Source organism: Bombus terrestris, chromosome 3 (genome assembly GCF_910591885.1).
Source record: "Bombus terrestris chromosome 3, iyBomTerr1.2, whole genome shotgun sequence".
NCBI lineage: Eukaryota > Metazoa > Arthropoda > Insecta > Hymenoptera > Apidae > Bombus > Bombus terrestris.
Window position 1 is genome coordinate 11,064,657 of NC_063271.1, and position 11,976 is coordinate 11,076,632.

Below are 11,976 nucleotides of genomic sequence, written 5' to 3' on the forward strand. Positions count from 1 at the left end.
CATATTTTTTTCACAAAATTTAAATATAAAATGCTGGTATAAAAAATATATGTATATATGTATTAAAATGCAATCATTGTTAATGATTACATTTCCTATCAATATATTCTTACTCATTCTTTTATTTTTAATTCCACTGCATATACAATAATTAAACAAAAAGTTTTTACTTCATCATTATAAAAATTAAACATTTGGCATTGTGTATGAAAACACGAATGTATTTATTCTTCAGAATTCCTAACAAGTAAATTTTTTCATTTATTTTAAGTATCGATAGGTAGTTTTTACGTAAAAAGAGGTGTAAAAGTGTAAACATTTTTTTGTGAAATACAACTTTACTAGCGTTATTTGTATTCTAAGGTTTGCAATGAGAATGCTGCTTGACATCTCTGCATTATAGTAACTTTCTGCAAGCCAGCTAGTACCTATTTATCGCATTTCACTTTGCGTTACCGGTAAGGAAAGACGTACGTTTCGTGAGAGTAGTGGACAATTACTTGCCCAATGATAATTAAATTAGATTAAGTGGTCATCTCGGTGTCTAATATCCGTGAATTTCCAAATGTTTCAGGCAATAACTAATAAACTGGCTTCGTAATACACGTTTATTACTTGGCCGGATTTCTTTATTACGGTAGAGTAAGTATTATGTATTTCGTGATATGTCGTGACTGCCCATACGAAACTCTCTGTCTCTGTCTCTCTCTCTCTCATTTTCTGTCTATGTATTTTCATCTCTTTTCTCTTCCTGTCTTCCTCTATCTGAATATAACAACAGCCTTAGATTACCTATTTCTTATTTCGATGTAGAAATACGCAAACATTATTTTTGATCTATGTAACGTGCATGCATTCATTTCGAAAAGGTTAGCGATCTTGTGACGTGTCAAGTGAATACTTCATTCCATATGGTGGTCACTAGCTCAACTACTCCGTGGTCATTGACATGCTGGCATTTAACTTAAATCCGTTTTCCCATTTCCCGTTTAATATATTAATCGTCACGAATGTCTATCGCTGTCTGCCAATTCTTACTACATTTGTCAGCCTCGAAATCATTAAGTAAGAATCTATGTTAGAAGACGATATTAAACGGGAATTTTATAAAGAAATTTTTCAACGTTCAAATTCCTGTAATAATATATATGTTATATTTTTTTCATACTCCTTCCGTCATTTTCTTTTTCATTTATATTTACACTTTATATATTTGTTTAATGTTATCAAATGATCAGTTTAAGTGATGAAATTATACATATATGGAGAGCTGAGGATCATAATGGTGTAAGTCATGAAAAACTCTGCATTTAGTAATTATGCTATATTACTATTATATTTTTAAGAATTGAAATATACTACTGAATCCAATTTCTTAAAATCTTAATTTACACAACTATGATTCCCAATCCATTGTATGTGATTTCATGTAATATAAATGTAAGTGTTAATAAATATTGTAAATAAATTTGATAATGAATTAGATTAAGTAATTTTCTGTTTTTTGTTTTGAATTGAGTGCAATTTAATTTATGTATTTCAGATTTAAAAATTAAAGTATTATTCAATAAATTGCTTGTTATTTTATGTGTAATCTAAGAAATATATTAATAATTATTGATTACAGTGCTACTGTAAGGACTTGGCACGAAACAGGACAACCCCAACATGCAGCAGCAGTCAGTAATGGAAGAGGGAACGGCCTATGAGCCACCTACCTATGATGAGACATTCCCAGTTCTTCCTGAGTCAGCCAGTTCAAGTTCAGGAAAATTAAATATTTTCTCTATAAATAATAATTTACAACTTGGACGTATAACTATTACACAGGTACAAATTATTTAGTTTTAACACATGTATACTTCCTTTATAGTTGTATATTTCATTGCTATTATTTTGTTATTTAGATGTTTCGTGTACCTGGGGAGGAACGCAAATTTGATCATAGTGACAAATTTGGAGAACGTGAATCCATACGTACATGTAAAACAATAATGAAAGAGACAAATACAATCATTGAAATAGCTACATCAAAAGATCAGTCTCTAACATTCCTAATAACTGGTAAACAAAATCAAGTGTTGGAAGCCAAGCGTCGAATTTTAACAACATTTCAGACGCAGGTTACATATTATAAATAAATTTAATATTAAAATTAGAATAGCAATTTGTAAAAACTTGAAATTTTTACTTGAATGCTGCAGGCAAGCAAACAGATTAGCATTCCTAAGGATCATCATCGTTGGATTCTTGGAAAACAGGGGCAGCGTCTAAAAGATCTAGAAAAAACAACTGCAACAAAGATAAATGTTCCACCTGTGCAAGATCAGTCAGATACAATAACTATTACAGGAACTAAAGAAGGAATAGAAAAGGCTGAGCATGAAATTAGAGTGATTTCAGATGAACAGGTAAGAGTACTATATTTTAATTACTTTATATTTAAATTGTAGTGAAAAAATAATATGGTTATATTATTTTATATAACAATCGTTTTTTTCATTAGTCAAGAAAAGCATTTGAAAGAATATCTGTGCCAAAAATATATCATCCATTCATACATGGTGCACATAATGAGAATCTCATTGCAATGATGGCAGACACTGGTGCTCGAATTAATATTCCCCCTGCTTCTGTTCAAGAAGATGAAATCACCATTGCAGGTGAAAAAGAAGGTGTTTTAGCAGCAAAACAAAAAATTGAAGACATTTATAGAGATATGGTATGAATGATTAGATAAAAATTATTATTAAGCACAAATTGGTCTATATATATTTCAGAATTAAACCCGCATTTCTGATTTAGGAAAAGAGATGTGCAATAGTATCAGTTGAAGTTCCAAAATCTCAGCACAAATACGTCATTGGTCCACGTGGTAGTACAATAGCAGAGATATTGCAAGTAACTGGTGTGAGCGTAGAAATGCCTGCATCAGATTCTCCTACAGGAACTATTACTCTTCGTGGACCTCAGGAAAAGCTTGGTCAAGGTAATTTGGAACTTATGATCTTTTAAATAATTATAATATTGTTTTATTTTAATCCATTTCTTAACCAAATATTATAGCATTAAATAAAGTATATGAAAAAGCGAATAGTGTTCGTACAGCTGTGGTGAAAGCACCTGTTTGGATTCATAAATATATAATAGGAAGGAAAGGAGTTAATATTAAACGTATTACGCAAGAAATGCCAAAAGTGAATGTAGAGTTCACTGGAAAAGAAGATAAAATCAAAATCGAAGGTCCTCCTGAAGAAGTAGAAAAAGCACAAAATGAACTTCAAGTGATGGCTAGTGATCTTATATCTAAGCTCACTTTTACAGAATTAAATGTTGATCCTAGATTTTATAAACATATTATTGGAAAGAATGGATGTAATGGTAAGTTCTTTGAAATTTATGTTATGTGACATATTTTGTATTAAAATTTTAGTTATGTTTTTCTATTTTTTAAATACATTTTTTATAGTAAACCGAGTAAAAGAAGGAACAGGTGTTGTAATTAATATTTCTGAGAATGATGGTAGTAACGTAATTCGTATTGAAGGAAATCTTGCTGGTGTGCTCAAAGCTCAAACGGTTTGTAATACTTCTTTTATGCTCTATGAATAACACATAAATTAAATTTTTTGTGTTGTAATATTTCCGATTTGTTACAGGAGTTAGTAGAAATGGTGAAAAAGTTGGAGAATGAAAAAGAGAAAGATGTAATAATAGATCATCGTTATTATCGTAGTATTATTGGAAATAAGGGAGATAATATTAAAGAAATTAGAGATAAGTTCAATCAAGTACAGATCACTATTCCTGGTCCAGGTATGTAGCGTGATATATGTATGCAATAACTAGAACTCGGATTTATGCCAGGTACAAACATTTGAAAGACCTCGGCTTTTGTTGGCATTCAGCCAATAAGAGCTCAGTATGCATATTTAGAGTGTAGGTCATATTTATCATTTTCTATTGTAGCATATTTTCGTTGCTTTAAATATGAGACCACTAACTTAAAAGTTATTAAAAAGTTATAGTAAAAGGAATCCTATCTTCAAGATCTGTATATTTTATATAAAAGTTATAATTTTAGGGGTAGTAATATTATTATAGTATCGTAAACTATAATAATTAGTTTATTAGTAATAAATAGATTAGATGTTAATTAAACAGGAAACAATGGTTATTTAACATGAACTAATCGTAACAACGTATTATAATTAAGACAACTAGATAATTAATTAACAACTCTCGTCAACACAGATTCAACTCTCTCTCAACAACGCTAACAACACTATCTCGACAACGCAATCCGCACTTTCTGGCTTCTCAACTCATACTTCTGTTGATTCGTTTATCGTACCTCAGCAACCCCTTGTCTTAGCCCCACAACGCACATGCTCAGCAACCGCTTGTTTATAATTCGCACAACACCCCCTAGATCCCTCATCCATGATACTACATTATACTTATAAAAAAGAAAATGTAGAAAGACCTAAAAGAAATAATTAAACAAATTGTTTATTTACAGGTGAAAAAGGAGATATAGTAAAAATTAGAGGGCCTAAAGAGGATGTAGATAAGTGCCATAAATATTTAATGAAATTAGTAAAAGAACTCAATGAAAGTAATCATGTCTTAGAGGTACCTATTTTCAAGCAGTTCCATAAGTTTGTCATTGGAAAAGGTGGAGTCAACATTCGTAAAGTTGGTATTCAAATATCTTATCTTACTTATTCATGCGTAATTATTACCTTAAAACATAAATTATAAATAAAATAATTGTCCGTATTTATAATTTAGATCAGAGAAGAAACACAAACTAAAATCGATTTACCTGCCGAAGGTGAGAAAAGCGATGTTATAACCATCACTGGCAAGAAAGAGAATGCAGAAAAAGCTAAAGAAATGATTCAAAAAATACAAAATGAATTGGTAATGTTTATATCGTTTATAAAAATTGTTAATTGTGTATAAAAGTTGTTAATTGTGTGATTGCATTGAGTAAATGTTTTACATTAGGCCAATATTATTATGGATGAGATAGTAATCCCACCAAAGTTTTACAATTCTCTTATTGGTACTGGTGGAAAATTAATTCACTCTATTATGGAAGATTGTGGTGGTGTGGCAATTAAATTTCCTACAGTAGAGAGTCGAAGTGATAAGGTAAAGAGTTTAATTTAAACTATCAACACTAAATCTAATACTGTCTAATACTATCAACATTAATCTAGTTGTGTTTTTATAGGTAACTATTAGGGGGCCTAAAGAAGATGTTGAAAAGGCAAAACAACAATTGCTTGAGCTTACAAATGAAAAACAATTGTCTAGTTATTCAGTTGAAGTACGTGCCAAAATACAACATCATAAATTCCTTATTGGGAAGAATGGTGCCAATATTAAAAAGGTTTGTGAGCTAACTTATTGCATATCTTATATTACATAATTATATATTAATTATAATTTATCAGGCTTTATTTATTCTAGATAAGAGAATCCACAGGGGCACGTATAATATTCCCAACGGAAGCAGATCAGGATAAGGAAATAATTACAATTATGGGAAAGAAAGAGGCTGTTGAAAAAGCTAAAGCTGAACTAGAAGCTACAATTAGCGAAATCGTAAGTCTTTAATATCTTTAATTATGTTAAAATTCGCTTTAACTTAAAATTATTCTTCATTATTTGGATCAAATTATTGTTTATGTTTCATCTGTTTTATAGGATAATATTACTGAAGGTGAAATTCGCATTGATCCGAAGCATCATAGACATTTTGTTGCTCGGAGAGGAGGTGTATTACATCGTATTGCAGATGAATATGGAGGAGTACAAATTTCATTTCCGAGAGCTGGCGTCGATAGTGATCGAGTAATTTTAAAAGGATCACATGAATGTATAGAAGCAGCGAAGCAACGAATGCGTGAAATTGTACAAGAATTGGTAAGTTTTGTGTCTTCTTGTTTCTTTTAATTTTGTAATTATTTTATACATAAATTATGTGTGTTGTTTCCTAGGAATCAATGGTAACAGAAGAATGCATAATACCTCAAAAACATCATCGTACAATTATGGGAGCAAAGGGACGTAAAGTGCAGATGATTACATCCGAGTATGATGTACAAATTAAATTCCCTGATCGGGATACATATGGTTGGTATAAATAATTTCCTTTAGAAGGGTTACAGGAATGTTACCAGTTTAGAGTTACAAGTTTTTGATTGGAATATTCATATTTTAGATGAACAGCGTGTAGCAGAACAAATGAACGGTGAGAATGGTGAAGTTCCCGAAACTGTTCCAGCGTGTGATGTTATTCGCATTACTGGGCAACCAGAGAATGTAGCTGCTGCTAAACAAGCGTTGCTTGATCTAGTACCGATTACGATAGAAGTTAGTACTTTTATTGATGAATTTACATATCAAATAATTTGACAAATGACGAAAAGTTGCATAAATTATAATATTATTTTTAGGTGGAGGTGCCGTTTGATCTTCATCGCTCTATAATAGGTCAAAAGGGTCGTGATGTGCGGGAACTAATGAATACATATGATGTTCATATCATGTTATCTCCAGCGGAGGAAAAACTTGATTATATTAAGGTATATGCGATATAATGTTTAATATCAAAGCGTAACATTAATGTACTGCTTAATGTTAGACTAATATTATATTCTATTTAGATTTCTGGAACACCACCGTGTGTTGAAAATGCAAAACAAGCTATACTCGATAAGTGTAAAGCTTTGGAAGCTGAACGTCAAGATAGAGCTTTAAAATCGTTCGAATTAAAGGTACGTTTGTTTATATTTATAAATAAACATTTTAAAATAAAACAACGCATTTTATTTTAGATTGAAGTTGATCCAGAATATCATCCAAAGATAATAGGACGAAAAGGGACCGTGATTAATAAAATACGTAGTGAACATGATGTTCAAATTAATTTTCCACGTAAAGGTGATCCAGAAGAACATATCATTACAATCATTGGTTATGAAAAAAATGCTTGCACCGCAAGGGACGATATCATGAAAATTGTTAACGAATTAGTAAGTATATTATTTGTCTAAAATATCATTTTCTTTTTAAATCAATATTTTTTATTAAAATATCACTTTTTGTATATAATGATTATTAATGAAAACTACTTTTTTCGTATAATTTAGAATGACTTGACGAAAGAAGAAGTGCATATAAATGCTGCTGTGCATTCGCGTTTAATCGGTTCGAAAGGAAGAAATATTCGTAAAATAATGGATGAATTTAAAGTTGATATTAAATTTCCAAGGAAAACTGATCCTGATCCCAATATTGTAACAATTGTGGGTACGGAAGAAAATGTAGCTGATGCAAAAGATCGTTTATTGAATTTAGAAGAAGAATATGTAAGTTCACTACTAAATATATATACAAATTTTTATAATGATAAAAAAAGATTCTCTTTATATAGTATTTATTAAATTTCAGATCCAAGATGTTATAGAAAATGAGTACCGCGAAAATTTACGTTCACCTCAACGCGACGAAAGAAATTCTGGAAATTCCGGGTTTGTAGTGAAAGGAGGACCTTGGGAACAGCAACAACAAAGTGCTCCGAACACCGCTAGCGTTGAAGAATTTCCGCAATTTGCCGGATATTCTCACGTACCTGTAACTAATCCTGATGGTCCTTGGGGTGTGAAACGTTAATACTTAAATAATGTAAAAATCAATGAAACATATAAGATAACATTATATGGTAACTTTCCTCTGACAAACCATACAGAAGGGTACATACATTAGTGCTAGGTGGTTCCCTGTTCCATTACTGATGTTGCTGCATACGACCTGGCCACTCTATTGGACTCTGATACTGGTTTACTACATAACGTTTGACGATGGTGTTTATATTTACAGTTCATATACTAATTACCTATGTATCTGTAACTGTAACGCATGATTTTAGGTTGATTGCCATGTTAGAAATATTCACACATACAGTCAGACGCAAATTGCGCGTAATTTCCTTTGTTAAAGAAACATCCGATTTCTTCATAACTTTTATTGCTGCTGATATGCCTTTCAGGTACAGATATGTTGTACTTAAGACTGTGGCTTCGTAGGAACTAATTTTTTATGTATATTATATATATCTCAGATTGTCTCTATCCGTATGGATTGCGTGGTTAAATGCGTTTGCGTTTAACCAAGCATGTTTTGTTAATTTATTTATATTTTTTGTACATATAAATTGCATTTTTTGTTATGTTGGACTTAAGTGGAACTGTTTTTGAACCACATTATAATGATATTAGAGTCTACACAACTTTTTTGCGAAATGTGAAACTTTAAGGTCTTTCTAAGGAAAACGTTCCTAGATATAATTTCCTGCTTTTTTTTATAGCTAGTATAATTAATAAGATCGCTTTATACTCGTCAAATTTCACTGCGCTATATGGCGAATGAATCTGCCAACAAAAGATAAATATGGTCATGTATATTATTAAATGCTGGATTTAATGTGCATTGGGGAACATAATCTTTAGAAGGCCTTGCTATTTTTGTACTGTTCTTGTGCAGTCATCAAAGACGAGACACGAGATCATTGGCGTTATTAAAAGAAAAGAATCATGAATATTTATAATGCAAGCGATACGTCGTATTCTTTGAATAGCTAATTTTATTTATTCTTTCTATTTTACTGTTTGCTGTATGATGTGCAAATTTTTGCATTCTACTATTTATGAGGCCAACTAGCTAAGAAAAAGATATTCGGTTCAAGTGCCTTGTCTATTTTCTTCAAGACAGCTCATTTCAATTGTTGGAGGAATGTGAATATTAGATTATACATAATTATATATAAATATACATATATATATATATATACACACACACACATATATATATGTATACACTATATAAATATTGATAATAATTACATTATTATTATTATTATTATTATTATTATTATTATTATTATTATTATATATATAATCAATATGATAGCTATTGTACTACACGTACAATAATATACTACTATCACAAATAAAATAATAGATACTATCGTGTATACAGAAATTCATCTATATTTTTTAGATTTACAGTAATTTTTATAAAACTTGGTACGACGACTTATGTCATCTCCAATGCATGGTTTATACAAAAATGCCAGAATTAGCAATTTTAATATGCTTAGTTTTGGCTAAAAATTTGATAGATGCTGTGCATGAATGTACCTTTTCTAATGAATTATAAATACAAAGTAATTGTAATTATGAAATAATATTCTCTGTACACATGTCATGATACATGAATTCTACTGTAACAATATATATACATAATTAATCTATTGTTAAAATAGTGTTATTTTTTTCCTTTTATTCTCTACAGTAATAACTTTAAATTTTATAAATTTTAATACAATACATTTGTAATTATCTACTATAATATATTTGAAAGTTGTGCTTTTTTTAATTGCTGTACAAATCCTTCATTAGGTTTAATACAACTTCTTACACTTTTTACTTTATTATACGCATCATCGTAAGATACTTTTTCATAAGCCATTATATAAGATATAACAATTGCTGGTGAGCGAGATACACCAGCATTACAATGTACAAGAATATTTTCATCACGATGTTCGTGTATGATTTTAATGCATTTCTTAATTGCTAAGAGTAAATCAGACTCAGGTAAATCTAACAAGTCACAATAATAATATTTGATGTCATCAAATTTTACTGATGCATCAATACCAATGCTTAAAACATGACGAATTTTACGCTTTTGCAAGATTTCTTTGCTTACAACAGGATCTTGGGAACTTAGGAATAGTCCTTGTATTACATGTGCAATCTGTAAGTCTGGTCTATCATCTATGACAAATGGTGTAGCAGTAGAGGATAATTCTGTGTTTATTCCATCAATCTCTACATATTTTTGACCAAGTGTGTTGGTTACAATAGTCTTGCATTTTTTTAATTGTAATTTTTTACTTCTTATTAGACTGTTTAGGTCCATTGTCAATGTACTTTGCTAGTACTTAAAAAGAAAAAAAAATAATTGAATTGACTAAAAAATATTATTTGGTGATATTTGTATACATTCCTAGATGTATATTATACTTCGGTTTCATCTAATGGTATGACTATTCCATTATCGGATATTTTATATTTTATAATATGTTCATCTAAGTACTCTTGGTTATATCCTACATCCAAAAGGTATAAACCATTTGATGGGGCTGCCCGTAAAATAGGTAGAAAATTGTGATGGCCAGGAACTTGTAACATTACAACTATATCTTTTTCTGTTATTTGACCTGTACCTAAAGCAATTAAAGTACCTACAATTCGCCTAACCTACAAAATAATTTATTAGAAAAGCACACATATTGCAAATAAAAGTATTAATATTATTAACACATCTATTGTAATGTACATTATATACATTCTCTCTTATATAAAATAAAATTTGTTAATTATACCTGCTTATATAGAAAAGATTTTGCTGAACATTTAAATTCCCAAAATTCAAAATTTTCAGAGAGAGGATCAAATGGCATAAGTGGAGAACCTTTCTCAAAAGTTAAACTGTACAAATTCCTTACATACTTAATTGGTTTGTTTGATATAGTTTTTGCAGAAAATGTTCTGAAATCTTTTGTTCCCATAAAAAGTTGTATTGCACGTTTTATTCTTTCAGGATCAAAAGTATCTGACCTATAACAAATACTTCATAAGATTGATAACAAATTTTTAATTTATAAAACACTAAACATTGTCCATAGATATAAGTTATACTTAAGATGCAGACAATGATCCATTTCTATTATAGGAATTTTGTGATCATTTTTATTCTTAGCTCTCAGAACTCTATAAAGATAAGTTCTAGAATTTGCACATTTTCTTACATGAAATGTATTCTTTACTGGAATTGCTTCCAATACCCTTAAAACGATATATTATTAATTTTTAATGATTAAAAAAATATAGGAATTATTAAATATTTGATTACCTTATATTGTGACTGCAGTTAATAAGATACCGATTAACATATCTAAGTGCCTCGACAGGATTGTAAATAGTACTATATTTATTTTTTACATCAATGTGAGCTAAATTATGTATCGCATGTACACCATGATCTGTTCTATAAATTTGTTTCACCAATATTAATCACATACCTGTATATCATTAATACCTTACAATATAATATTAAATAAAATTGACAATATGTAGAAACATTACCTACTACAACAAGTTAATCTTGGCCACACTGCACATTTTGGAATCAATGTTGAAAAAGCACTTTCTATAGCACCTTGAATGGTATCAATATCATATATCTGAATATTTGTATTTTTAACTATATTTTTTTGCATTCCACTAAATATACAAATAAAATAAAAGTAATAAAGGATACGTATTTTACATATATATACACATAATTTGTATTCTAATATCTTAAAAACTGATATTATAGAAAAAAAATATATATGTATTTACACATAATTTGTATTCTAATGTCTTAAAAACTGGTATTATAGAAAATTTCATTTTTAAATCTCACATTTTATTCTTTATCTACTGTAATCTGTATAGAAATACAGAAAATATAATTTTTTAGAAGTAATTTCAAACATGAATGTGAGTTCAATATAAATTATTAAAAATAGATATATGATTATGATTATAAATGATATGATTAATTGTACCTGTATAGTGTACCAAGATATGAAAATTTAATAAAATATCTTGTCATTTTTTTAAATTTAAAACAAATGCAACGTGTATTTTCAATTACTTAGTATAAATTGAACAATAATTAGTAAAATTTATTACATCTTATCTTCGAATAGCTAACCTCAAAATATACGCACATGTATACATATTTACCGGTACTCCACTACCATGTGCACGTATTACATGTTTGTAAATACCTATTACATGTCTGCAAAATGTATACTTAGAGAATAAAAATGAAATAAATGTA

At 29.4% G+C, this 11,976-nt stretch overlaps 3 protein-coding genes across 4 annotated transcripts; 1 reads left to right on the forward strand and 2 right to left on the reverse strand.

Annotated features, from left to right (window-relative positions):
• Nucleotides 1-410: 410 nt before the first annotated feature.
• Nucleotides 411-9,337, forward strand: LOC100650030 (vigilin). The gene is made up of 23 exons (XM_003394532.4): nucleotides 411-470; nucleotides 575-642; nucleotides 1,628-1,830; nucleotides 1,908-2,123; nucleotides 2,205-2,411; nucleotides 2,507-2,722; nucleotides 2,806-2,989; nucleotides 3,067-3,381; nucleotides 3,470-3,579; nucleotides 3,660-3,816; nucleotides 4,523-4,698; nucleotides 4,795-4,926; nucleotides 5,014-5,160; nucleotides 5,243-5,401; nucleotides 5,482-5,616; nucleotides 5,719-5,937; nucleotides 6,012-6,147; nucleotides 6,236-6,387; nucleotides 6,471-6,599; nucleotides 6,681-6,791; nucleotides 6,852-7,049; nucleotides 7,167-7,385; nucleotides 7,468-9,337. The coding sequence occupies exons 3-23, from the start codon at nucleotides 1,669-1,671 to the stop codon at nucleotides 7,687-7,689; spliced, it is 3,702 nt and encodes a 1,233-aa protein (XP_003394580.3). The 5' UTR covers nucleotides 411-470; nucleotides 575-642; nucleotides 1,628-1,668; the 3' UTR covers nucleotides 7,690-9,337.
• Nucleotides 9,048-10,002, reverse strand: LOC105667188 (dual specificity protein phosphatase 19). Its single transcript, XM_020868652.2, has one exon. It carries the CDS (start codon nucleotides 10,000-10,002, stop codon nucleotides 9,421-9,423), a length of 582 nt encoding a protein of 193 aa, XP_020724311.2. The 3' UTR covers nucleotides 9,048-9,420.
• On the reverse strand, nucleotides 9,873-11,967 carry LOC100650145 (tRNA pseudouridine synthase-like 1). Of its 2 annotated transcripts, none has more exons than XM_048404250.1 (6): nucleotides 11,848-11,967; nucleotides 11,232-11,369; nucleotides 10,999-11,133; nucleotides 10,785-10,931; nucleotides 10,469-10,703; nucleotides 9,873-10,343 (listed from the first exon to the last, which is right to left on the reverse strand). In XM_048404250.1, exons 1-6 carry the CDS (start codon nucleotides 11,871-11,873, stop codon nucleotides 10,101-10,103), a joined length of 924 nt encoding a protein of 307 aa, XP_048260207.1. In that variant the 5' UTR covers nucleotides 11,874-11,967; the 3' UTR covers nucleotides 9,873-10,100. The 2 variants fall into 2 exon arrangements, with proteins under 2 accessions (XP_048260207.1, XP_003394581.2); XM_003394533.4 differs by having other exon boundaries at nucleotides 11,699-11,882.
• Nucleotides 11,968-11,976: the final 9 nt, after the last annotated feature.

Bases quoted from the DNA above. Each gene is read 5' to 3' on its own strand.
- LOC100650030 (XM_003394532.4), top strand. From the start codon at position 1,669: ATGCAGCAGCAGTCAGTAATGGAAGAGGGAACGGCCTATGAGCCACCT. The intron at 6,792-6,851 runs GTACGTTTGTTT...ATTTTATTTTAG, and splicing joins TAAAATCGTTCGAATTAAAG to ATTGAAGTTGATCCAGAATA. The intron at 7,050-7,166 runs GTAAGTATATTA...CGTATAATTTAG, and splicing joins TGAAAATTGTTAACGAATTA to AATGACTTGACGAAAGAAGA.
- LOC105667188 (XM_020868652.2), bottom strand. From the start codon at position 10,002: ATGGACCTAAACAGTCTAATAAGAAGTAAAAAATTACAATTAAAAAAA.
- LOC100650145 (XM_003394533.4), bottom strand. From the start codon at position 11,745: ATGACAAGATATTTTATTAAATTTTCATATCTTGGTACACTATACAG. The intron at 11,370-11,698 runs GTACAATTAATC...TTGTATATTTAG, and splicing joins TATCTTGGTACACTATACAG to TGGAATGCAAAAAAATATAG. The intron at 11,134-11,231 runs GTAATGTTTCTA...ACAAATTTATAG, and splicing joins AGATTAACTTGTTGTAGTAG to AACAGATCATGGTGTACATG.